The sequence below is a fragment of the Struthio camelus genome, chromosome 2 (genome assembly GCF_040807025.1).
Source record: "Struthio camelus isolate bStrCam1 chromosome 2, bStrCam1.hap1, whole genome shotgun sequence".
Classification (NCBI taxonomy): domain Eukaryota; kingdom Metazoa; phylum Chordata; class Aves; order Struthioniformes; family Struthionidae; genus Struthio; species Struthio camelus.
The window spans coordinates 24,861,201-24,889,001 of record NC_090943.1 but is presented as its reverse complement, the minus strand read 5'-3'; the positions used below and the strand labels follow the sequence as shown (position 1 = coordinate 24,889,001).

Genomic DNA, 27,801 nt, shown 5'->3' with positions numbered 1-27,801 from the left:
ACTAACATGGCTCAGGTAAAGGAAAGCCTGAGATCCTTCCAAATAGGAGAGCAGCTTTTACATGCAAAGAAACTGTTTTCAAACACGTAGCTCAGACTAGCTTCTAAAGGCTATTACAGCCATGAGATTTTTTAACAGTACACCTCAGACTACACTATCGATGCAGCTCTATGACAATAGAGCTGACCCAGTTCAGCTGTGCCGTCAATCCACCCTACTTCCCCTGTTCCTCTATTCCTCCTCTATGGCTTGTGCAGGCACTGGTACTCATCTCAGTCAAGCATAACCCCAGTCCAGGGATCTTCAACTGGCACAAAAGGATTCACTGTATTTTGCAGGTTTAGGTGCTTGAATTGGCTCATCATAAAACCACACGACTGCCAATACCAGTGCAAGGGAAGGGAAAAGGACAAGGAGCGAGACTGCGGCGGTGACCACTTCCAATGGTTTGCCCTGTCAAAGGAATGTATCCTAAGGCTTTTTGCCAGCCTGGCTATTAGCTGCAAATACGGAAAAAAATATTTTTAACTACCCTAGGTATGCCAGAACATAAAAAAAAAAAAAATATATATATATATATATATATTTTTTTTTTTTGGCAGACCAAGCAAATAAACAGTACCCTACATTCCGAGGTGGCTTTTGCTGAGCCTGCTCATCGCAAAGGAACATTTTTCAACAGAACAGGAAGAGCTGTAAGCTAAAGTGGAATTAACCAATTTTCAGACAGACTTTTCTGAGAATTTTAAGATGTGTAGCATTAATTTTCTACTTCAAATTACCTTTTACTGCATTAATCATACCTAGAATAATCCTATGCATCTTCAATTCTATTCCAAATGTTTACAGAGTCAAGGTTTCTGGGGATTTTTTTCTTTCTTTTTAAAGGTTTTGGGGTTAACATATTATACTTTCTCGAGATACAAATCTACACTTCCAGCAACAGTCTCCTCTGTTTAGTATAGCCCTTATGGTCTTGTTCTCCAGCCAGTAATATATATATTTTTTATGTCCTGCAAGCACTGCCTTTTCACAGAAGAGCTTGTCCTGTCAGAGACAGATGGATGCATATTTTGGGCCTCACAGTAACTGTGGGGATTCTCCAGGAGACACAGTGCTTACATCAGGAAGTCTGTAGAGCTTCATTGTTCTTTGCAGAGTCATATTTCTACTCAAATGTGAAAATTTCACCTCTACCAATTTTCTGGGGTTCAGTGATCGATGCCAATACCTGGAAATAAGTTTAGTAATGAGGTTAATAAGTACTTTAAGTTTCAAGTGTATTTGCATCCGTTTCCCTGCTTCCTTGAGCTACTGTTCCCCCATCCCCTTGGTTTCTAACCAAGCCTGTATGGATGTCTATAAGAGGCTTGAGTAATCAAAGTAGGAACAAGCTATATCCAAGCAATACCTTTTAAACTCGTCTGTAATCACAGCATTTTGCTTCTAAACAAATGCTTTAATTACTGAAATGAGTAATCACAGGGCTAAACATTTTAGTGCTTGCCATAGACCTGACAATCTCACTCTGCTTACATGATAATATTTATGTTGCTGTACAGACAGGACCCTCTGCTTATCTCCGCAAGTAGTTTGTTGTAGAGTCCTTGTCCTAGGAGATCATTGTGCAACAGAACATCCCTGGTCACTCTAAGACAACATGGCTTTTTTACTTTCTTCCCTACAGAAACTTACAGTACCTCTGATGTTGATCCGTAAAAAACACTATTTCAAATCAAAAGATTCTTAGATGAGTATTCTATCCTAGAGAAGGATAGAGCGCTAATACCGCTGAAATGGAACGCTTCACAATAGAAATCTTATTCCAAGCAAAAAAAGAAAAAAAAACCCACACTTAATTACATACGCCTCCCGCACTTGATTACATACACCTCTTCTAATATGATCATTTCCACATCTTTATCAAATACAGATCAAGTCTTCCATTCCAAGACAGATGAAAATGTTTCAAGAAAGCAAATCATACAATTCCCAGAAGCACTCTGCCATCTTTGGCAAGCAATCAGGTCAACAGCCAAGTGTCCCAGCAGGGAAACCGGTTTCTTGAAAAACACAGGTATACAATGCTGTCATTGCTACCATAGCCTCCACCAGAAGGTCAACAGAAACATCTATTAGAAGTACAATAAATAAACCTAAAATTAGATTTTAGTCTGAGGTGGTGTTTTGTCCCTTTTTGTATTTAAAAAAAAAAAAAGTTAAAAAAAAAAAAGCCCTCCAACACCACACACACACACACACTCTGGCCATTGGGTTAGAGTCAAGTCCAGAACAGTCAATTTCTTTGAATTTTTTGTTCTTATTGTTTATGACCAATGACACAGAAAGCTGTTTAAAATAACTGTTGTAGGAACCAATATTACTACGATCATCATCTAAGTTACCTGCAAGTGGCCACAGGCTTGGGAAGCACCACTCCAGCAGTGTAAACAGCCTGAAAGATTCCTTCCAGGTTTACTCTTCTGGTTATTTCCCGAATCAGTACAGGTGCTACTCGTTTAGATCTCAGTTTCTTATGGACACAGAGAAAATTGATTTCTACCATTTTTTTCACACTGAAAGGAATTTAAACAGCAAAAAAAGTTTTAAAAAACAAAACAAAACACACTGCAAATAACATTTTCATTTATATTGCTTTAGTTTTCCAGGTCGAGACAGAAGAATTCTGGGTAAAAATAAACCTGTCTGTGACAAACTACACCTGCAGCCAATACTAATATTCTATGATACTGTGACCGAAATAAGAAAACTCTGCAGTAGGCAAGCTGCGCCTGAAGTTTTTGCAATATTCCTTTTTCAGAGCTCTTCCAAGACTCAACCTGTTCTCTTTAAGATCCAGAACAGCAACCAGGCACATGCTAAGTGGTATCATAATACTTTACAATTTCTGGTCACTTTACAATTGTCTGTGTATGAACACCTGGCCACGTAAGTCCAGCCCAACTAGCTTGCCTTCAAATACTTTCAACTGGGTCAGAAAATTCGATGTCATTATCTGTACCTACCATCAATAGGAAGATGCCTTAAATCTCTATTAGTGGTCACCGCTGCAAAGAGCTTGAACTTTTTTTTTTTTTTTTTTTTTTTTGGGGGTGGGGGAGTAATCTCTCTGCTATATATAACAGATTCTAACTCTTTACGGTCAGTGAGCCTATTTTTACGAGCAAACTCCCCATGGCAATGGATGCCAGTTTAATTTAAGATTTGTTTCGTATTGTTGTTCTTGTACAAATACAAAAGTGATGGGGTACCTTACCTGTCATAAATACGAATGTTTGCAGGGATGGCACTTATAAATCCTACCAGTTTTTTGTTTGAAGACACTCTAACCCCACAATGCCATTGGGGTAACCAGCCTGGAGGACGTAGCGCCCTAGAATTGATGACAGAAATAATTACAAATTACTGCCTAAGAAGATGTAATAAAACACCCTTCTTTGCACTCCAGTCAGAGCAGAATGTGGAACTTGCTACTCACCACAGAAGAAATTCAGGTGAATAATCAAACCTAAACATATTGTCGTCATCTTCTACGTAATTCTCATTTAACAGTGTGTATAATTCCTTCAGCTGAAAATACACATGAAAAAACCCAAAGATTTATCCACACACATCAAGCAGACTATACTTCAGTGATTTTAGGCACATATGAAAATTGTTTTACTTACAACTTCAGCATTGCTAAGATCCAATGTGTCCCACATAAAACCCTGTGGCAAAGAATATGGCTCTAGGCGGACATTGTCCTTATCCGGTTCAATTGCACCATGTGAAGTAATAACTTCATCTTTCAAGGAAAGAGGAGGAGAATGGAGAAAACAAATAAACAAAGAGTTACATTGCTAGCTTTCTTGACAGTTCTCAAAACTGTATTTAACTCATCCCACATGTTTTCTAATGGTTATGAAATAGGAACATGAAGCTCTTAAAAACTGGTAATGTTAGTATACACTACTACTCATTGATACAGATCAAAGCAATCAGAGCATCTGTATCCAGACGCAGAGCTACTCTACCTCAGCTGGTATCCAGTATTTCGTAACACAAAACACCAAAGTATCAGCATGTGCACAGCACTTAGCCAGCCACTAAACCTACAGTCGCATCACGAGAAACACTGTATACTCATAGTTCACAAGCTATGGCCCAGATCCTATTTACAATTGACTTGAACAGACCTGAACTCAACAGGATTACTTGGGAGCAGTAGTAATAACAAAGCCAGGGCAGTTAAGGGCTGCCGGTGAAATACGATACTTTTTGCGAAAATTCAACAAGAAATCATGCTTTCTCCTTTGGCAGCTGTCAAACGTTCATTCCTCAGTAGTACTAACTTTTGCCAAACCACAGCCAACTCTGACAAGTAAGTATGACCTTCCAAACTGGACAGCAGGCCATCGTTACCAGCATCTCTATGCAAACTCTGGAAGCACCAACAACCTAAATGCTGCTGCCGCTACATGGCGGACTAGGCCTAATACTGTAAATGAAAGGATTTACTGCTAACAGACTTTAATTAGAAGGCAGACAGATTCTGAAGTAAGTTAAAGAAATAGCTGTAGGGATCTGCATCAAATCAACCTTTTTTTTCCCCATCTGAACATATCCAGCACATCAAAGAGAGAACACTACCCTGTACGTTCATTCAGCAGGTCATAAAAAATAAAAAATAAAAAATAAATAAATAAATTCAACAACAGGATCAAGAAGCGATTCAGAAATACTGTTGAACAGCAACTCTACCAGCCAAATTCAACAAAGCATTTTTCCACTGAACAGCACTAAAAAATAACTTTTAGAACAAATTTTTTGGTCCTTTCGGGCTGGCAAGTGACAAACTATCACCTTTATAGAGCTGCTTTAGGATATATTGACCACCCTGAACCGAACCCCTGGAACTGCAGTGCAGACACCTGAACTAGCTCTGAAAAAGTTTCCTTTTGGCCAGAGCATTTCTTGGTATGCGTATCAACTTTTTTGGCTAGGCTCTTCCTCCGCCTTGGCATGATTACTGTCATTAGTTTACAAAGCTATCTGGAGGGCATTTGTTTGGAGCGGAGCCAGGGCAGGTCAGTTCAGTCCACTGGAAAGCACTGCATCAGGGACTCTGCTCTGGACTTCTCCGTACAAGGAAGTCGGGGGAAATTGGATCACTGTGGATTAAGCTATAGAAATGGATTAGCGTGAAATGTTGGCCCGTGCAGAGACAGTGAAAATGCTCTTGCCCTTTAGACTTTACCTTATTTCTGCTTATTCTACAGCAACATCTGCCACAGAGACAAACCTTCGGAACAGAATGAGGACAGCCACTGTGCTGAGATCGCTCTATTTGCGGGGTCCCCAGATTTCTTGGGCATGGAAGAATTAGAACAACTTAACTTACAGACATGAAGGGGGAAGAAAGTGGAGAGAACAACTCAAAAAAGAGCAAGAAAGTTTTCTCCAGCAGACTGACTGAGATATTACCAACTATGTGTACATAGAGAATAGATAGTATAAAAAGCCGTCTGCCAAGTTTCTTACAAAATTAAAGGCAAGGAGAGGTCACCTTGCCATCTGAACTGGTAAGAGAAGGGAATCGGAGAAAGCGCGTCTTCAGGTACTGTATATTGTGGAGGAAGCAAGTGAACAAACAGCAGTAAAATTGTTCATGCATAGGAAGTGCCATTATGCACTTAAACCTGCATGAAAAACAGTGTAACCTACATTAGGAGAGTCATTCTCTCTCTAACAGCAGGTCCATATATTGGGGTGGAGGGTGGGGGGGGGAGAAAAACAGTTTCCTCTTATCAGTATTTAATAGAGTTTGTCTTTTAGTATTTAATAGAGTTCCTATTTTCCGTAAAGTGGAAAAGACCTCTAGGTTCCATTGTTCAAGATCTAAAAGATACAAAGGAATGCTACTTCAGTAGCATATTTCCCATTTTTATATAGAACATGAGATTCATTAGCACTGTGTTTTGTTATATACCATTTATTGAGGGCAAGCACGTCCCTAGTGAGACGTCAATAATTCCATATAAACAACATAAAAGACGAAGGAGCTCTACCGCACCCAGTCCAACTTCATATCTGTTTTTTAGAACATGCCACACAATGGGCATGCATTCTTTTAGCGGTCAGTAAGACAGATCTTATGCCTAGGCCCAGTTAAACTTACTAAGTTTAGGTACAGGCTGTGTATCCCAAAACTGGTATTTACGTTTGGTAGCCTCATCAATGTTCTTTGCTGGGCCTTGGCACGCAGAGAGCAGCTCCATTGCTCTCTGGATATCCTGAAGCTTCTGCATCGGAATGGCTGGATTCTGCACATAGAGACAAACAAAACAGGAGACTTATTTACTGTGCTTACCTTGAACAAGCAGTACAAATGCGTTGTTTACTACACTGTTACATATTATTTCATATAACCTTCCTCTTCTCATCACGGGTAATCGAGGTATAATCTTTTGGGGTCGGGAGAGTGGAAGATAGGTGGGCAACACACACACAGACAGCTTCAGAAAAGACTTAATAGCTTTGAGAAGCGTTTGCATTTAACCATGAAAGTTTAGCGTTTATAACACAAATACTGTAGTATTAAGGCAATGTACCAGTATCATAACGCAAAGTTTATTAACCACTCTCCCAAAGGTAAGATGGAATAAACAGCAAAAAGGAGATCAGCTTAGATACCTAACAGTCTAAATACACTATCGGTAATGGACGCAGAGATATCTGAAGTTGTACTTTACACATACACTATAAATATCATTTAAATTCAGTATGGTTCAATATTTCAGTTACACTGTATTGCTACAAACATCTATTTTTTAACTTCAGCTACACTGTATCTGTCCTCTATTAGACTGCAAACATTGTATTAGGTACTTGGTTCATTGTGCCATACGTAGGAGTTAACAGTCTTGGCCCTGCTGCCAGTGCGCCTGCACTCACAACTACCGATAACTAACAGATGCAAGAAGATGTAAAATAAACCAACCTTCCACCTGAAAGTGGAAAAATCTTTATACATAAGTTATTCGACAAGTACGAAACCTAAAGCTCAGCACTCTTAAATCATCCCTTTTGAGCATCCTGATTAACTGCAACTGCAATGAGAATTTTACCTGCTTATCATATCACAGAGGAATATCAGGAACAGACTTCTATACCTAAAGGGATTTTTCCTGTGTTTTCTTTTTCCCACCTCTCTCAAATAAGCCCTGTTCTGAAGCATACTAACAGCAGCTAGACATGTTCAGGTTTTCCTAGATTTTTAAATACAAAAAATACATTTGGTGGAATACTCTCAAATGGATTGGAAAATTCTAAGTATTTCTGGATAGAGCATTCGAGTCAGCTACTTTTTTTTTTCTTGCATACCAATGGATCACTGTTCCAGTATTTCACTTTCTTTCTAAGACTCATATGTGAAAACCCACCATAAACTACATGCAAAATGATGTAAAGTTTCATTTGTATGAGCAGCTACCTTTAGTCTCCTCAGTCTCAAATCAAGTAACTCCTCATATGTAATTCAAACAGGCCACCATTTTCTATTTACAGTAAATACTTGTACTCTCTAAACTTTATGTAATTTCTTTCCATAACTTAAGTATTGCAAAATTTTACTTTTAACTATGCTTTAAACACCTGTCATCTGAGCTGTTGTGAATTAACATTCTAGATTCAAATCACAGTGGCATAGGTTACTTTTCTCAACAAAAAAAAAAATCAATTTGTCTAGCACCCACTGGTCTGATACAAACACTTTTAACGCCACAAGATAAATTCTGAATTCTTATGAGCAAATTAAGTAACCGCACATAAATATTGACATGTTGGAATTTTTTTTTTTTTTTTTTTTTTACAGTCTCCAATATTGTTTCTATATTAACAAGAATAAAAGAAAAGATCCCAAAAAAAGATCTTAACTAGTATTTGTGAAATTAAAAGTTCATCCTTTGATACTAAACATGACATGGGTAGAGATATCAGGAGGATTTTCCTCTTCTTTCAGTAAGTTGAGAGATTAGCACAGCTAAGAAATTTAATTTCAAAACCTTTTGATCTCCTTTACCAGAAGGCAGGAAATACCTACGCAGAACTTCAAATGAATTAGAAAGAAGAGTGATTTGTTTAACTCCAGTTTAGGGGATATCTCCTGGAAGCACAATAAGGTACTCCTGTGCAACAAGGCTAAGGTACTCAATGCATTTTCGGCCTCTGTCTTTGCTGGCGAAATTTGAGTCCAGATCTCCTATATCCCTGATCCTTGTAGCAGAGTCTGTGAGACTCCCATTGCCCAGAGTAGAAAAGAGAAGTTTACAAGGGACCACTCAGGACATTGGTCTTGCACGAGTCCGTAAGACTAGGAAGGATGAATCTGAGGGTGTTGAGGCACTGGCTGACGTCACTGAAAGTCCACTCTCTATTAAGTTTGAAAGGTTATAGCAATTGGTGGAGGTTCCTTGTGACTGGAAAAAGGGAAATATCAAATGCATCTTCAAGAAGGCAAGGAGGAAGATATCAGGAACCACAGCCTGGAAAGGTTTCCTTGGAATGGTTATGGAGCAATCCTCCTGGAAACAATTTTCAGCTACCTGAAGGACACAGAGTGATTGGAACAGCCAGCGTGGATTTACCAAGGGAAATTTCACCTGAACAACCTGTCTTCTACAATGTGATGACTAGTTCTGTAGATAAGGGGAGAAGAACGGATGTTATTTACCTTGACTTCAGTAAGGCCTTTGACAGGGTCTCCTGTATTATCCTTATGGTCAAATTGGCGAGATATGAACTGCATAAGGTAGGTGGAAAATTAGCTCACTGAGCCTGATGGTCCAGCGATCATCAGCGGTACAAGGTCTACCTCGTAGCCAGTTAGTGGCAGAATCCCTTGGACTCAACACTGTTCAACGATCTAGACAACGTGACAGAGTGCTTTCTCTGCAAGTTCAAATATGACACCTAGTTGGGAAGACTGGTTGCTAAACTGGACTACAGAGCTGCTGCTCAAATGGATCTTGAGAGGCTGGAGAAAGAAACCTCATCAAGTTCACCAAAGACAAACACAAAGTCCTGCCTCTAGGACAGAAAACCCCCACGAACAGTTCAGGCCAGCACTGACTGGCTAGAAATCAGCTTTGCAGAAAAGAACTTGGAGGTCCTGGTGGACAGTGAGTTGAACATGAACATGAGCTAGCAGTGTGCTCTTGCAACACAGAAGGGCAACGGTCTACTTGGCTGTACCAGTATGACCGCAGCCAGCAGATCTTCCTCTCTGTCTGGCACCCTTGAGATCACATCTCTCAGTTTTGTGCTCCCCAGGACAGGGAAGACATTGACATAGCAGAGCGAGTCCAGCAGATGGCCTCCAAGATGATTAGGGGGCTGAAGCACATAACGTACAAGGAGAAACAGAGACCTGGATTTGTCCAGTCTTAAGAAGAGACAGCTAAGGAGCGGGGAAATCTTACTGCTATCTAAAGCTACCTAATGGGAAGATACAGAGAAGACGGAGACAAACTCTTTACAGAGGGGCACGATGATAGGACAAGAAATAATGGACACAATTTGCAAAATGAGAAATTCCATTTAGATATAAAGAAAAAAAAAAACATGCAGGTGGCCAAACACCAGAACAGGTTGCTCAGAGATGCTGTGGAATTTCCATCCTTGGACATATTCAAAATTTGACTGAACAACCTGATCAAGGCCTGAGCAACCTGATATAGTTGGACCTGCTCTGAGCAAGAGGTTGGCCTGGAGACTTCCAGAGGCCCTTTCCAATGTAAGTTATTCTACAAGTGTATGTTTGTGCAGGTCACTGGTGACTACAATAATGATTCACAGTATCACAGATTTACAAGTTTCTTTTGTCCCAGTGTGGAAAATCTACATCCTTGTGACATGTAATTGCTAGAAGAGAAAAACGTACACTCACAGAAGAGAACTGTCAGCTGTGCCCTTACAGAACAGAACAAGGAACAGGCCATCAGGCAGTGTGCATATATTTTCAGGTGTGGGGCAAGACACAAACCGACTGTATTAGCCTCACTTTCATACAGGGAGACTTGAAGAGATCAAAATGGACACAGTTCAAATGGACTAGGATGTGGAAGGGGCCTCCCAGTGAAGTGAAGGGATTTCCTCCTCAATACTGTATGGTAAGTGAAGGCAGAAGAAAAAGTAATCATGGTGTGGAGAATTATTAACATACAATATACACAATGAGCACTTATGTGTATCAGTACTTGCTCCTCCCTCCCCCCGCTTCTTTTTATAAAGCTTTGCTTACAAAATGTATTATTTGGGGCTCTACTTACTAATGATAAAAATCCATTCGCCCCCACCCCCCCATTTCATACCTCTGCTCATCGACATTCGCTCCAACTGCTGTACTTGCACATACTGAGAGCAGTAAAGATACTAAAAAGAACCCCAGAACATATTCCAGCTATATTTTGTTCTGAAAAGCATAAGGAAAAGAGGATTTCAGTGAACAAGACCTCTAAGGTTTGTGATACAGATGCCCCTATCACATAAGCAGAGAACTCAAGTATCTGCTCTGTAACAATTCCCAGATGTGACCTTTTCAGGTCACATGTGATAAGAGAGAGGTTGTAAGACTGTGATTCATGTAGAAGTATTTTTCCTCACCAGAAATTCAAATGGTTAACAGATAACTTCTACATCATACAGATATTTACAAAGTTAATTCAGTTTAAAAGTGAGAGACCAGAGCACCTATGCGTCTTGCAAATTCAGTCCTCATATTTCACAGTGTTTGCTAACCTCTAGTTAGCTGCAGCTAAGAAGCCACTTCTCCATAGCCTGTTAAAGCCAAAATGCCTACTCACAGCCCAATTAGCAGCTGGCAGACCAGACAGAGGCTGCAAGTCTGTCCCGACATTTCATCAGGAGAGATGGGAACAGGAATTACACAAACTAACAAGTGCTCCTGTGTCTGAAGCTGGCCCTGGACAGACCAGGGATCTCATGCTACAGACACTGTCTTCTATGAGTCTCCTGTCACGTATGCATATGGACTTGCACAGAACTAGAAGCTCCTGCTCTCCATCTCAATAACCACCACCCCCCTCCAAAAGAAGATTTTAAAACTGGAATCCTATCCTCCAACACTGCCACAGCTGGACCACCTAGTCTACTCAAGGACTATGTACATCTTCCTACTCAGTATACAATTACTGAATACATTTACTGCAGTCAGACAGCAGTTTGGCTCAGGCCAGTCCAAGTGCACTACAAAGGTACATTAGAAGTAGGGAGGTGGGCAGGCCACAGCCACAGCATGGGGACCGCACGCTGGTGGGCAGACACACAAAGATTTGGAAGGTAGAGCAGAAGGCAACTGAAGTCGAACTTCCTTCCCTGTGCAATGCTGAGGAAGTAAGGGGTAGCACATAGCTTCTCAACAGGCACCCAGCACACCCAGAAGGATATTTCACCTCTGCACACAGTACTGGCGAGGCTAATACTTAATAATTTTTTTTTTTTTTGGAAGGATACTGAGAAATTCATCAGGGTGCAGAGAAGTACTATGAAGTTGTCTGCAGAGTAAATAAAACACTTTCTACCAAGAGACATAAGGAGCCCAGTCTGTTATTACACTAACAATAGGAGATCACCAGTCTGCTATCAAAGTACTTTCCTAAGCAAAAGATACCAAGTAGCACTACATTGCAGAAAAAGGCATAAGCAGCAACGAGAAAGCTGAAGCCAGGCAAGTTCAAGTGATAGTTGTTAATCAATGTTAATCCAATAAACTACTTCAGGAAGCGGTGGCAGAAGGAGGGAAAAAAAAAATCCCCAAACACCCAAATAACTGCCTTTAATTACTCTACCTAGCCTCCTGTCCACTCTTTCTCCATCCTCGCAACTCAAAAAATCGTAACTATGAAAACCCAAATGATGCTTAATCACTAAAAGCAATGTTCACTTCAGCCTCATGACATGCTGGTATATTTCAAATGCATTCTTTGTGGTGTGTCACTTTCTTCTTTTTTTTAAACATAGTCAACATCCAATGTAAACACACAGGACTTAGTCTGACTGGAAGGAGGAATCCTGTTTCTAAAACAAAGTCCCATGAGATAGGCAGTCAAGTGTCCTAAAGGTCACCTTAAGCACACAATGCAGATCCCTAACAAGCACTTACTGCTGTGTTCAACAAGTCCAATACCACAAATGAGAGAGGGAGATGCCAAGGAAACTCACTGTTCTGTTTTTCTGATCTCCTGATTGCTATAGTTGTTTAAATCCTCAGCCCACTGCAATATCCATTTTTAAAAACCATCTTCAACCAGGTAGTACTCCACTGAGTACTACCTGGCAATCTTGCATATATTCTTAGATGCAAGGTAAATAATGTCCCTTCCCTCTGAAACATTTTGTCAAACTCCCTTCTCCCAAGAGCAAGCAAACACTAAAAGTTTGTCTTCTTTAATATATTTCAAGTATCACAAGGAATATGTAATCAAAATATCCCTTTAGCTGCAGAGGAAATAAATATACTTTTCCACATTGACCCAGCTCAACATTCTAAGGCAGTTTTGAAAAATCCAAAACCAAATAGTTTTCTAAGACAGAAAAACTCATCTTAGTGTGTATACCCAAGAACTCAGCAGAGTGCAAAGCAAACCAACACTGTCACGTTTCTAACTAGAGAAAAATTAAAGACTGCATAAGAATAGTAAAATGGTTTAACTGCCTACAGCTTGAGAAAAAGACTTAAAGGCTTCTCTTGTATGCCTATAAAACAGAAAACTTTGCAACATTTCTAACAAACTGGCTAAACTTTTCATGCCAGTAAAATAATCACCAAGAGTGCCACTGTAAATAAATAGCTTAGAACACGGGTAAGCTTCCCCATTTGCAAAACACAAGTGGGCCACAGTGTATGCCAGAGGAATGCTGTAAAAGATTGCAGGGTCCTGAGGACTCAAGCCTTGTACACAAAATCAAAAAAGTGAAGCAGCTTCTTTCTAATGCAATTCGATGCAGCATATAGAACAATAAATTTGGTCAGCAGGAAATAAAAGAACTCCCAAGATATAGTAGCAATGAACTATATCTTTATGTTAATATTAAAACTGACCTTACTCCAGTTATAAATGAATTTGGGGTTACTTGGTTATTGCTTGCAAACAAAATTCTTGCATTAGCAGTTCATGCCACGTGCTTTATAGAAAAACAATACCAAAGAGCATGGTGAGATTAAAGAGTACTTAAGATCTCTCTACATATTTTAAAACATCCCTGCGGCCAAATTTGCCCATTCAAAGCAATGAGGTTGACACAGAAAAGATTTATACGGACAACGCTAGACCTACCAGAATGTTAACAAAGCAGAACACAACTTTCTAAAATTAGTTGATAACCCGTTGTACTTGACATATGCTACAGGATTAATGCCACTACTGATATAATAGAGCAAGTTTCTCTACATTAGTCTAATAAAGCAAATATAACTACTTCAACACGCTCAATGGTCCATGAACTTTCTTACCATCATGTTATAAACTTCAGTTCTCAGGCTGATATTTCTCTTGAGATAAAAGCTGTATGTTAAAAAGCCACCAAGCCATATTATTGACCATGTATTTAGAACAAGGTAGTCAAAAGCACATAAACAATGCTATTTTATCACAAAGCCCACAAAGGCTGTATGCCCTCTCACACAATTTTGCATTCTTATTTACAGCAGAGGCCTTTCAGATGACAAAAAGGTTCTTTGATCTGTATCTGTAATCTGTGTTAGAGATGACTGCGTTTTGTGTTAGATGACATGCCCAAATGAGAGTCCAGTTAGCAAAGCAGGTGTACCTCAGGTAAGATTTCCCATAAGACTGGTCTGTGGATTTTTTTTTGTTTTTGTGTGCGTGTGTGTGTGTAAAACACTAAAATATAGCATCATATGTATTATAACCATCAGCATAAACTTATTCGTCCTTCCCTCCTACTGGTGGTGCTTGTTGTGAGACAGTATTATGCTGTTCAAGTAACTGAGTATGCACTAAGCTGCATTAAAACATGGCTAACCTAAAAGCAATTTATCAAACAAAATATATTTAAAAAACATCACCATTGCAGATTAAGATTCTCTGCTGCAAAGCTTTCACCAGACTGAACTCTAACTGATGAAAAAACAACAGCAACAAAAAAAGACAAAACACCACCACCTCTGCTTTTCTCACAGTACACCACCTCAGTGACTACAATGACTCTCTGGCTAGCTTCATGCAGGCTGCAAACATCAGGACTTACCATGCTTCTGTCTCTATTCAGGACAGTAATCTCAGCTACATTTGTCTAACTCAGACGTGTTAAGACAGTACCTACCAGCTCACTTTCACAAAAAGCAATGCAAATTAAAATAGAACAAGACTCTCACTTTTGAAGGCTGTTGAATTTTAATCTCCTGGGAGTCAGAAGCAGAATCTGATTTGGTGCCTCCAGAATTTGGTTTCTCTTTTTTTCTCTTCTGTTTCTTTTTCTTCTTCTTCGCTCCCAAATCCCCTCCAGGACTTCTGCCAGAAATTCAGAGAATGTGCAATGAGAAAAATCAATACCGTCAAGCTTAAAATTAAAAAACTTAAATGTGGAAAAACCAGCAGTTTTATACACGAAAAATCTAACAGCAGTTTAAACGTAAGGAAAAGGTTGGGGAAATGAAGCAAGGTGGGAGGAGGGAGTGTTTTGATGAAAATCTTCCTGCAATTAAGCATTTATATCCAAACCCCTGCACAATAGGGCATTTCAACACAATAGTCTCAAATTGTGACACAATACAACAGTCAGCACTCTTCTCAAAGCTATTACTCCACACAAATGTGAAAAGACCATCCCCATATACATGGTAGCAGGTTCACCAGCCTACAGAACTGTTTTATCTAGCAAGGACCATTTTGCAGAGAAAATGGGACCAAAGATTTCAAGGAAGGAAGACGCATACGGTAGGAGAATATTTTTCTTACACCTCTAAAAGTGATTGTTTCCATGTGCCAAGATGGCTAAAGACCCCACATCTCCTTAATCACAGGCCAGTTGACCTGCTCCACTACATTCAGTTCTAGGTCGGGGTGGAATTTCCAGAAGACCTAAGGGTCTCTTATGGATTTAGAAGCATAAATTCCATCAAGATTTGGAAGCATCCTTCTGCAAAATTCAGTAACTACTAATGGCCCAGTGTTCATTTCCCTTCATGTTCAACCATCAGGGACATTTAAATTTGAGAAGAATCCAATTTAAAACATTCTGTTTTCAGGGAATTTTGCTTCTAATTTAGGTAGTGATAAAAGTCTTGCTCAAATCTCAGTAAGCAACAGCATTAAAACTATCCAAAAAATTTGATTTTTTAAAACAATTAGTCCTAGTGGGTCAACTTTAATGAAAAAACATGCAGCATACATTACACTTGCAGATTCGGGCATATTTTGGCTACTGATAATGCAACTCCTTTCTTTAAGGAGATGCAAACGAACCAAATAATCAAGATACAGAAAAAAGATTAGATTAGAACTTGCAAAGTGTGGGAGGTATTGGCCACTCTCAAGCAGAAGGCAAATAACGAGCGAATGAGTCAGCGAACACCGAATGCTCTTCGGGAGGTTAATCTCCTGACAAAAACGTACGTACATAATGGAGCTCAAGGCAGCCAGTAGGGTTCAGGGCTCTTGGGTTCTTTCAATGAAAAAAAAAAAAAAAAAAGTCACAGTAACAGAGAATTGCTTATTTTAAGTCTGCTTGAGAAGAGAAAATCCCTTGATCAGATATGACACAGGCAAACCAAGGAAAGAGAACTCGAACACAAAAGTTAAGAACAGCATGTGTAAGGGCTGTGTTTTTCTGCTGTGACATGCTAACTTTCAAGATCACGATGTCCTGTCTTAGCAGCTACGCCTTGTCAGAGCTGAAGCTGCTAGAGCTAATAAAACATGCAAACATCCAACTTGAAGGCCAAAAACCTGCAATTAATCAAAAATTCAACCAGCTAAAGACTCAGTTTTGTGACATTATTATTGTTCTCCTAAAACAGCCTTTAGCGAATGATTGATCCTGAGAAGCCCTTAACATTCACAGTTACACTAGATTAAGTTATGCTACAAGAAGAGGACACAGAGTTATAAAGGTGTGACCTTTTTAGATCAGATCCAAGCAGTTACCCAAAAGATAAGAGCGTAGCAGTAAACAACCACGTAGAGGAGAAAAGAACATTTGAAAAATGCCATCTGTCCCCCCCCCGCCTCGCCAAAACCCACGCTGCACAAGAAAACCTAACTTTTCTAGGACTTCCCCACTTCTGTCCAAACTGAAACAAAAATACTACAGAAAGTGATATCACTTTCATTAAGATTCGTTTTAACAGGTACTGTTTGGCCTGCTTTGACCTGCCCACAAACTTGCTTTTTCCCCTAACATCTCACATACAACAAACGATGCCACTGCACCCTCAGACTGACCCACAAGGGCTTTGACGTTGAACATAACTCTTCTACGAGCTATTACAGCGTCAGCATGTCCTGCGCCTGGAGTCAGCTCTGAGATCAACGAGCACAGCTCCAGGAGCTGGCCCCAAATACTCCACAGTGGAGCTGTGCTCCCTGGGACTACCTGAGGGTCAATGCTTTATTTAGTTCAGTGAAATCATGAATGACTGTACCAACAAAAAACCAAACCAAAACAAAAGTTTGGCAGCTATGGAGAAAAAGCAGCTCTGCCAAGCTTTACTGATGTTATCCCCAGTTAAACTGTACTTTTACCAGCCTAATCTTAGTTTGTTCTTTGACCAGCTCAAGGTCTTTTTCATACAGAAATGCGTATTTTAAGAAGGAAAAGAGAAAAGATAGGACTAAATTGCCAAGAAAGATACATGGCATTTAAAATCACTTATTTTTTTTAATCTATTTGAGGTCAGGGAGAGGAAACAAGAGTTTTGGTTTCTTATTCATGACTCCAGCTGTGAAATAAAGAAAAGTAGATTTAGCCACCTTAAAAGTGTTTGAAATTTTCTTGAATAACTTTTCCCTCTTCTTTCTTCTACCATCTCTAGACTACGTATCTTCCCAAACCCCAGCTTTGGTTTATGACCTTCACTTTCAGAACTTTCACGCTGCCTGTTACAAATAAATATTTGTATCTTTTGTCCGACAGGTCATCCAGGAACTGTTCAGAGTAGTTATTTATATGCAGTCTGCTGCTTATGTCAGTCTTTCATTACTGGTGTAGTTCACAGAAGAGGGGAAGAGAATTTAAAGAGAGATCGGTTTGTCCTTCAAGTCTTGAGGCACGCCTGCAGCCCAGAGATTTGGCAGCGGCAGCACGCGGAAACTTCTACTGAATAAACAGGCCCGTCCAATACAAGCTAGAAACGGAGATATTGGGCTAACGAAGACAAAAGTAAAACAAAATAAATCTCGATATTCTTCACCCTTCTCATACTCAGCCTTGAAAAGAATAAAGATGCTTTAAAACTAGGAGTAAGAATGACTGGGAGGAGAGGAATGTTCTTACTCAGCATGTAGCTATTATGCTGGACACGACAGCACAAAGGATATGCAAAGGTAACAACATTAATAGCAAAGACTCCTATTAAAAGTCTTTTTTTTTTCAAACATTCTTGTGTGCTGACTAAAAATCTCAGTTCTCCTTTGTCTGTTCAGATATACCTATAGCACCCTAAAAATAAATATCTCACTCTTACTTTCAGTCTTAGAATTTTGGAAAAAAAATAGCTTTACCTTTTTATGAAAGATGACCTTCAAAGCATACAATGTCTTTTTCTTAACTACCCTGCTACAGGTATAGTAATACAACTTTGAGTGCAGTCTATGAGAACAAAAAGCAGTCCTGTGTAGGAAGGAGGGTAAGGATATGCAATTCAGTTTAAGGCTACGTCTTGCTGTCAGGTCAGGAAATGTACGTTTTCATGCATCAGGTCACCCACATCTGCCCCAGTCCAGCCTGTTACGTAGGCCAGGCTTGGTTGCACTAAGAAGAACAATCGGCGTTGGCCGCGGTGACGAGTCGACTTTCCCAGTCTAGCAGAGCTGCACCGACCCTAGGGGCACTTTGCTGACCAGAGAGCAACCCTGCACACCAGTGTGTCCCCAGTGCAGACGTGGCTCGTGACACTTCTCACTGCATCTACCCTGATGGTTTTACCAGTATGATGAATAAGAAAGAGTTGAGGCCAGTACTAAAGCGATGCACAAACCAAACCTCAGCTAAGGCAAAAGAAGAGTCAAGAGACCTTGCTCTGTCCCAAAGAAAATTCAACTCTGCCACAGAAACAGGCTGTAGGCATGACTTTGCAAAAGTTATTTAGGCCCACGTTTTTATGATTTTGCCTGCAAGTTACACATGTAAGCCCATGATCCCACCCACATACCTTTCCACTTATGTACACACATCTGGTGTTTTGCAGACTTGTCCTTCTCCCAGTGTGCATTTTTTTAAATCCGAAAAATGGGAATATCTGCTGCACTTAGGGAGGAGTGTGGCAAATGCTGAGAAACTTACTTTAGGGTGCTCTGAACAAAATTATGAAAAGCTCAGATGTTCAAAGAAGCAGGAGGAGTATTATAGTTATTCCACTCAGGTGGTCAAACTGTTTCAGTTCCCTTGCTTTTGATTTGAGATCATCTTTCCCAGTGAGTATTCTTCAGTGTTATTTTAATCATCATTTTTGAACATTAAATGCTGCTTTAGCAGAAACAGCTTCTTGTAATACTAACATATGTTTTAAATTATGTGGGGTGGCAATTTTAAGTCAGAAATTTCTCACTTCTAAAACCAAACATGTATTTCAGATGTTTATTTTTAAGTCGCAAAGGCCTAGGCCTGTATGGTTTTTTTCCTTCACCATATTTTTGTCTCTCTATGAGTAAGTGAGGTTGCAAAACTACAGTTCTGCACACCCTATATAGATCTCTTGGATCATAAAAATTAGATCTCATGTATATAGGCCAGACCGTAACAAACAGCAAAGTTACATTATTTATACTAGGGCTGTCCCTGGTTCATGCAGAAAACGGAGGCTTATGTGCAAAGGGCTTTCCTACTGCAGTATTAGAGGACCACCATTTTGAGAGAATAAAAAGTATGCTGACATGAAAGTCTTAAGTCCTTCAAATTTCACTGCTAAAACTACTACTGGTAACAACTGTCCTGGACTAAGGCTTCATTTTCATACATTTCAGTACTTGGAAATGCACAGGTTTTTTTGAGCATGAAAACCTACTAGTATGCCTTAAACCCTGATATAACAGGTACTCCCCAAAGCTTAGCATGTTTCGTCTACCCCTCCTTCAAGCCTGTAAGGCTATACTCTAGGAGTTAAGTCTCACCTGTCAAAGCAGAACTCTTCCTCCAGTGCCTTAAAAATTGTATTTTTTTAAAAAAAACTGAAAGTAGTACTGCTTATAAAGCTGCTATAGAATCATAATTAAAGGATTATGCTAATAAAATGTTCAAAGGAAAGCATTTATGAGGGTTTAGGGGTGGGAAGGAGACTTTTTTGTTTAAAGGTTATTAATTTTCCTCATCTGCTTATTAAATATTCTCTGTTCTAACCCCTTCTATCATACAGTATAGGGAGCTCTTTACAATGAACACAAAGCTGGGCTCAGCAAGGTGGAGTCAGGTGCAATAAACACAATTTTTATCTACATACACACTAAAAAAGCTACTTGGTAAACAACATTTTATTATGAAACCAAACAAGTACAGCAGAATGCATCTATCAGGAACATACTGCAGAGACAGAACAGGAGAATAGCAATATGAGTCACACAACATACATAATCTTGCATCTAGAAAACAGGAGCACAGAGGACAAAGACACTTGCATAGTTGAGAGCTATAAATTGTTATGTTCTGCTGCAGTCATTCAGTGCTCAAGCACATCAAAAAAACCCAAGAGTAAACTAAAAATCAATTCATGCATATATATATATATATATATATATATATATACATACACACACACCATATCTATTTGGGGTTAGTATTATAAAGGTGCAATTTCAAATGTCAAGAAACAGTTTCAGAGCAACTTCATACACCTTCCAGTCTTACTAGAGACTGACACGCAGAACACAGTCTACCTCCTTATAAGAAAGTAGCAGTTGAGATAGGATGACATTAAATATTCATCAGCAGCAATGCAGACCATTCAGAAGTTAACAAGTCATTGCCACAGTCACAATTTTAAGTTGTAGGACTGCTTACGAAATACTTAATTATATAAAAACTAATCTGAAAATTCAAAGCAAATTTTAAAGCTACTGCAAAAATAAATACATTACAATAGGGAACATGGGCTCCTACTACCATGAGTTAATTTCCTAGATCTGGAAGAGATCTTAAAATATTGTTGTGTTTGCTGTAATGTAAGACTTTTCATTTGATGAAATTTGTTCAAACGCTTTGGCCTGCAGATAAAGAGTAACAAACCAGATCTTCAAAAATTATGAGAAAATAAAACAGTAATTAGTACTAGACTCCATGGATCAAAGCCTGATAAGAAACTGATGTCTAATATTTAGAGGCTTTTTTCTACTTGAATGACCTACCATTTACTTCACTAAACTTCATGTACATTACTTTGAATAAGAAGCTGGATATTTCCAAGATGAATAAAGTGGCTTCTTTGAAATACTCATTAAAATACATTTTGGATATTCAACAAAAACAAATTTTGGAGAGCGCAGCGTATGGCCCATAGCCACATTAGTTGTCCCACAAAGCTTAGGGCCCTAACTTGGAGCACAACGGCAAGCTACGATGCAGAGCATGCTGAAGTGCAATTCTTTGTTCCACTGCTGCAGCTTATACACTGCTTCTGCACCCCCTGTCAAAGCAGCCCGAGTGCACAGCCGCAAGACCAGATATACAGCACAAGGCAACTACAGCTCGATCACGAAAACAAGCAGGAGAAGAAATCAGAGCAGGAATAACATCGGAATGAATTCTAGACAGCCATTACCAAGCCATCAAACAATCTGGCCAGGCACGTCAGGTTGGCGTCTACGAAGAGCAATAAATAATCATTCACTATTTTTAGTGGTGTTTCTTTTATGAATTTGGAAGCCAAACAGCGGCATAGTTATGCAAACAAATATAACAAAAGCCCCAAGATAATTAAAAATTATCCTGTCCCTTTTGTCAATAGCCTAGCCTCACATTACAATAATTTTTTTACACAATTATTTTAGCACGCTTGCCAAAAATGTGCTGAGAGAGTGGCAACGGAGGAAGTTTTTCCCTTTCCTACTTTTCAAACAAGTCAGCCCTTCTACCTCTCTCAGATTTTTCCTCACCATGTTTAAGATGCAGAGCTGCTTGTTGCCAAGCAAATCCGAGGGGCAGGAGTCGACATGCAGCTTACAAGTATTCTGCATCCTCCAACATCAATCACCTTCAGAAATGCTCTCAGCCAAACGAATCAGAAATTCATGGGGAAGATGTGTGTGTAGTGGTTTACAAATTAAACTATTTCTACTTCAGGCTACGTGAGCCACTCCTAGCTGTGACAACAAAGCATTTTCTCTTTGCCAGCATATTTTCTAATCCAAAAAGCAAAAAGGTAAATTTAAATGAAGTCAATTTTTAAAATACGTTCCCCCTGCTCCCCTCCCTGCAGGGCCCCAAACTGCGGAGGAAGCTCCTTGCGCCCAGCTGGGGCCAGGCAGAACACGCTGGAACGTCAATCAGGTGCAAGGGGCCCGCGCGCGTGGGCCACCTATCTTTTTTTCTTCCCAAGCACCCAGAGGAGAAATCTGATCTGCAGCGTGGGAAGATTTAAGCTGCGCAGTGAGAGGAGAGAAGGGACTACAACAAAAACACCAGTATCTGCTGTAGTTCACGTCTCGACAAAACACACGCTCAACTCTCCAGAACATGTGGATTTAGAGCTAATATTTCCTTTTGGACAATAGATGACGTTGCGTAGGAGGGGTACCGTAACGTAGCGCATGACAGACGGCCAGAGAGCGCGTCGGAAAAGGTCTGGGAGCGGGGAGATCGGCGGAGGGGGCGAGCCGGGGGCGCCCCTCCCTCGGGAGCGGCGGAGCGCGCGGGCAGAGGGGGCGCCCCACGCGCTCCCGCACCCCAGCGCCGCGACCGACTCCGCCGTGCTGCCGAAAGGGCAAGGGAGAAATAAGAAAACTCGCATCCAAAACTAAAAAAACAAAACCAAACCAAACACACAAAAAAAAAAAACCCGGAGAAATCGCGGTAAATAAGTAAATCAGCAAAGCCAGGGTTTACCGCTCGTGCGCCGGGAGCGACCACAGCGCCCGCTCCGCACTCCGGGCCCCGCGGCGCCGCCACAGCCCGGCCCGGCCCGGCCGCCCGCTGCCGGGGCCGGCGGGCTCCGGGCGGCCGCAAAGGGAAGGGCCGGGGCACGGCGGGCGGAGGGCGGCTGCCGGCGGGGTCTCGCTCCGCGGCGGCGGCGGCACAGGCGCAGACGCGGCGGGGAAGCGGCCGCGCCGCCATGCAGGCGGCCTGCGCCTGACAGGAGCTGCGCTCACCTGGCCCTGCCGCCCGCCCGCCGCGGAGCTCTCTGCGGCGGCGCGGCTCGGCTCGGCTCGGTTCGCCCCGCACAATGGCCGCGTCCGCCCCAGCCCCCGCCGCGGCAGCGCCGCGTTCCCCGCGGCGCAGCCCGCGGCGAGCCGAGCCGAGGCGAGCCGAGCCCGCCGGGCGCCCCCCTACCCCTTGGCGTGCTCGGCCTCCTCCTCATTGTCGCCGTCGATGCCGCAGGTGTCCTGGTCATCCAGCTCCAGGCTCTGCTGGCTGGCCGCAGACTCGCTGTCCTCCGCCATCACGGGGGAAGGAGGGAGGGCGGGGGGCGGCGCCGCAGCCTATGAAAGGAAGCGGGGCGCGGGCAGAGGCAGCCCGGGGGAGCCCCCTCTAGCGGCCGTCCTCCCCGCCCGCGCCGGCCGGGGCAGCAGCACCGGCAGCCGCGGGAGGCCGCCGCCCGCCGGCGCCTGCGGGCCGCGGCGGCGAGGCGGGGCGGGGGCTGCGCGGCGCGGCCTGCGGGCCCTGCCGCCCTCCCCGGGGGGGAACGTGCCGCCGGCCGCCAGCCGCCCTCAGCTGCCCGCCCGCGGGCTGGGGCTCCCCTCGGCGTTGGCGGCGTGGGCAGGACGGGCCCGTGGGCGAGCCAGGCCTCGCGGTCAGTCGGTGGGGCTGCAGCCGGCAGCCCGTAGCAGCACGCGAGTGCCTTTCGCCAACTTCCTACCTTTCGTTTTCATGCTGCGTTGTGCCACCGAAGTTGCTGCTGGTAGATGCTGTTGGCGCCTCCGTGGCCTTTCCTCTGCGCAGCCACCGGCTTTTGCAACACTTGGTGCTCTCCTGAGGTCCCATCTCCGAGCTTGTTACTGTTGAACTTAAAGGACGGTGCTGGCCCCAAAACAAACAAACAGGCAGGAATAATTTAGGCTGGAAGTTCAGAGGCCTCGCGCTTCTGAGAACCTGGAACAGCCTGACAGGAGAAGTTGTAGAGGCCAAAAACGCCACCATTTTATTGTGCTACTGCATCAGTTTGCTAAAAGTACTCCACGCTGTGCCTGTCTGTGGTACCAGACGTGATGGCACAGGAGGCTGCTTCTAACCCTACGTGTCTGTGAGAACTCAAAATTTTTACAGTAATTTTCCAAGTTTATTTCCTACAAGTTCCATGCTAGAAAAAAGGGAGTTCGAATCTTAAAAATTCAAGACCAAGAAAACAAGGAGAAAAAAAAACTTGCATTAATTAGTTGAACTGCTGGGATTTCCATGGTCGTATCAAGACTGCTAGGTGAAATTCAGAATGTTTGAACGCATGGTCTGGCAGTGCTGGCAAACATTGCACTAAAACGTAAAAGTAATATGCACCCATTGTAATTTCTCCTTATCCCTGCCACCCTCTTGAAAGTCACTTCATGGGAGGAAGACTTTTTTTCCCCATTTATGAAGTCAGGTTGTGTCATGTTTTGCTCTACCAGATGCTGCAGAGGTAATGTCAAATAGAAGATCTCACTGGCCAAGCAGGAGACAGCTAGATGTTCCTCCAGCTGTGCGCTGCTTGGCTGCTCTCTTCTCAGTCAAACTCTGCACCTGTGCATACCGAGCACCAATTCTGTGCCACTCCGAGTCCCATCGCACTTGGTCCTTTAAAACATGCGAGTTGCCGCAGGAACTTGTAATTCAAATACCTAGGATTCTCGAAGAGTGCAGGACAAATGAGGTAATGGGGAAAGATCCTGTGAGCTGCCTTTCAACTACAAAGATTCTCCTAAGCTGCCTCCCGACTCCCTTGTTCTAAGCCTGGTTGTATAGTGAAGTCTGGCGGAAAGTGCCACCCTTGCACTGTTAAATAATCACTTAATATTTGTTGTGTGCCACAGGTGGACTTGTGTGAGCCCCTCACACTTTGTTATGAAAAGACAGAGGGAAAGACAATGAGGTAAATGTAAAATCTAACAGCCAGTCTAATGAAACTTGAAGCAGTAGGAAGTGACTTTTCACTACCTGATTCTGCCCCCAGTTTTCTCTGGCAATTCTTGCTCTTCCTGGCAACTTTCTTCTCCTCTGTGCTTTTCCAGTGGTGTCCTGGGCAGGGTGCACTCTTTTACCCCTTTGCTGGGTTGCTAGAATAAACATGGTAATAAGAGTGCTCTCATGTTCTCCTACACCTTCCATTTGAATTTTGAAAACGACTATATGATTTTAAACCCCAAAATAATGAGGTGACGAAGAATTATGATGACATGGAAACAGGTGTAATATGTCTTAATTTTTCTTCACAACATGAACTTTACCACGGGCGTGAAACCTGCGCTGATAGGATTCTAACATGTGGCTTTGCCTAGAATGATTTGAGGACAGAGCAATTAAGGAGGAGCAATTAAGTTAGAAGAGAAGCTAAGCAAATCTCCTTGCCATGGATATTTCCATCCACGTGAAGAAAACTTCCGTTTTCAAGGTATCTGAATGGGTAATGCAATATGGTTTTAGCAAATGCAGGACCTATCATGATAAATTCTGATGTATCTCCTTTCATGACCATATTCAAATTTTCTGTGCCTGCAAACTATGTTGAACTTCCATTATCTGACAGGTATTTTCTGTCTTGGTAGTTTTCAAATCCTAGCTGTGATGACTGAAAAATTCAAGGGCACTAAATTAACAAGGCTAGAAACTACTCAACCAGCATACTCCAAATCAAATAAACGGTGACATAGCTTACCTATCTTTAAAAACAGGTGAAACCCAATTCTGTTCCTGAACATGGCTAAATTGTTAAGGCGATGTGTATCTTCCATAAATGAGCAAAGGGAGAGAGAAAAAAAAATAGATAAGTGGCCTACCCTCGACTATCGCAAAACTGATGGAGTGTGTAATTAACACTTGGCCACGTATGACCTCACAGCGTGAAGCCATCGCTGTAGTTCAGAGGGGAAACATGCCTACCACATTACCACAGTTTGAAGTGACTTTTGGAAGTGAACTTCTTAACTTCAGTCAGTTGTCCTGTGTAAGGGAAAGGAAATCTCAGAACATAGGCACAATTCCAAATACTTTTAAATAACAAAAAAAGGTAATGGTGAACAGCTGCAGGGAGAGGAGTTAACCTAGTGGTTAGTAATAGTTTTAATTTGTATGTTTTTCCAATAATGTGTAGGAGAAAGTGAGGAACAATATGTCAATGACTAAAGACCGATACTGAGTCATTCTGTTAGACAGACTGTGGTTTTAAGCCATCTTCTGTTCTTTACCACAATTTTCATCAACACATTGAGGAGAACGGAGTATGGGAAGCCTGGTAGTTAGTTACGGAAAAAAACTGTAGGGGATATTGGAGACGGCTAGGATTGCCGTATTCTGACTCTTCATGCCGTACACAGGGACAATAATGTCTCGCTCTCGGTTGCTGCCCCTGTGCAAAGGCCTCCCTGGAAGCGTGATCAGGAAGCGCATAGCTGCCGAGCTGCGCTCTTTGAGCCTTCACAGCGTCCCTGAAGGGCTACTCTAACAGCCCTACTTAGGGCAATTACACCTTACTTCCCAAGAGGCACAACTGAGAATATACTCCAGATTTGACTGTTGCAAGGCCAAATAACAGCACTGAATTGTCTTTTGAGTTTCATAAAGCTGCGACTTCTGCTTATACCACAAGCAGAGAAGTTGATCAGAAGGGAGAGGTATGCACCTCTTGCACCGAGGATTTCTCCAATGTCGTTTCCTCTGTTTCTGACGTTAGCAGACAGATCCCTAGAAGGTGTAAATTCATTCCATAAACCTCAGACACTCTTCAGTAGTTGCACTACCTGATAGATTTTGGCTGTCATATATATACGTGTCTTCCCCAAATACAGCAGCAAGGTGTAAAAAAGGTACCCCTCAAGTTCAGGACCCCACATGCCCAGCCATGCTGAGGTAGCTGAGTACGCTGCCAGTATACCATTAGCGCAGTCAGCAGCATGGGTGGCACCCAATATGCCCACACAGGCTGCCTGCCAGTAGCCTGCAGGCATCTCTACTTGCAAGGGCTCTGTTATGGCAGGTGGGTGCGTCTGGGACCTCCCAGTGCCCCTCTGTACAAGTAATGCAGACATAACCCACAGGCTTGTTCAATCTAAGCAGATCACCAAAAGCTATATGTTTCATTGTAAACTTAAAAAGTAAAGAGCCTGTGTTTGTTAGGGTATGAATCACTGTCTTGTTAATTGATAAAAAGCCCCCTTCCTGGATGCATCAGGAAGATAATAGCCTTTCATTTTGTAAAGATTAAAAAAGAAGCACAGTAATTTTACAAGAAAGCTAAAAAATGAATAGACAAAGGAGAACGGAATTCCTAATCAGCAGATACACTTCACTGAATACTAAACAGCGTACAATAAAATCAGTTAAATAATTCCAGCACTTGATGGATTAATGCAAGTTGCTTATTTTCAGTGGAGTCTTCAGCGTTTTAGTATGGAGTCCGAGTTTGCTTCTAAACGTAGCCAGAATATCTAGTCACTTACAGCAACAAATTGCTGGGAAAGGAGAAGAGAAAGGTCAAGGAAAAGACTACAGCCATAGCTCTGCCTGGCTGCTCACACCAGTGTCAGCCACCATGTAACAGACCAGTGTATAGGAGATCCTCTGCACTGCCACAAATCCCAGCTTTTTGCACCTTTGCCTGTCCTAGCTCTCTTTCCAGGTTCTATTTCCTCCACTTTCTATGACAGATACAGTCATGCCCTTCTCTTGAGTACCCCAAATTAACCTTTGCCTGCAATTCTGAGACGCTTTGAGCCATTTTGGATGTTAGCATATGAACATAGGCTGAAATCCCCAAATGGACTTTTGTGTTGCAATGTTTAACTTGTTTCTAGATGACTCACATGGTGAAATCTGAAAGTCAAAATGGGGCCTTAAAAATACTCAAAATTCAGTGCCCAAAGTGAGCTTGAAAGACATCTAGGCTACCAAGTGGGGAGCCATCTAAACTAGCCAAGAAACACCGGGGATAGGGATGTCTTAACTCCTTTGACTCTACAGGGCTTTTTCGGATCTTGCCTATTGGATTAACCATCAACTGGCAGCACGTCTAGCGTGTGGTTTATAACAGATCTTAGAAGTTTAAATAATGTAAGGCATACACTCTAGATCCCAAATCACTTCTGTAGATGTCTTCCTCACCTGCCTTAACTTTTTTCAACATCCCCTTAAAAATACAAACAAGAGAACTACAGCTAGCATCCTGATGTTGGTGTCACTAGTGCCCATGGAAATAAAAATTGCCTC

At 41.9% G+C, this 27,801-nt stretch overlaps 1 protein-coding gene across 3 annotated transcripts in view; it reads right to left on the bottom strand.

Annotated features, from left to right (window-relative positions):
• Positions 1–23,003, bottom strand: part of NMT2 (N-myristoyltransferase 2) — a 33,770-nt gene extending 10,767 nt beyond the window's left edge. Inside the window, exons 1-9 of one of the 3 annotated variants that reach the window (XM_068934696.1) lie at positions 22,741–22,866; positions 14,420–14,555; positions 13,535–13,586; positions 6,182–6,326; positions 3,690–3,808; positions 3,500–3,591; positions 3,278–3,394; positions 2,406–2,576; positions 1,123–1,231 (exon numbers count right to left, since the gene is read on the bottom strand). In XM_068934696.1, coding sequence (XP_068790797.1) covers positions 1,123–1,231; positions 2,406–2,576; positions 3,278–3,394; positions 3,500–3,591; positions 3,690–3,808; positions 6,182–6,326; positions 13,535–13,586; positions 14,420–14,555; positions 22,741–22,801 — 1,002 coding nt within the window. In that variant the 5' untranslated portion in view covers positions 22,802–22,866. Of the gene's footprint in view, positions 1–1,122; positions 1,232–2,405; positions 2,577–3,277; positions 3,395–3,499; positions 3,592–3,689; positions 3,809–6,181; positions 6,327–13,534; positions 13,587–14,419; positions 14,556–22,740 lie in introns of all 3 variants that reach the window. The other 2 variants (XM_068934694.1, XM_068934697.1) reach the window with 2 other exon arrangements.
• Positions 23,004–27,801: the final 4,798 nt, after the last annotated feature.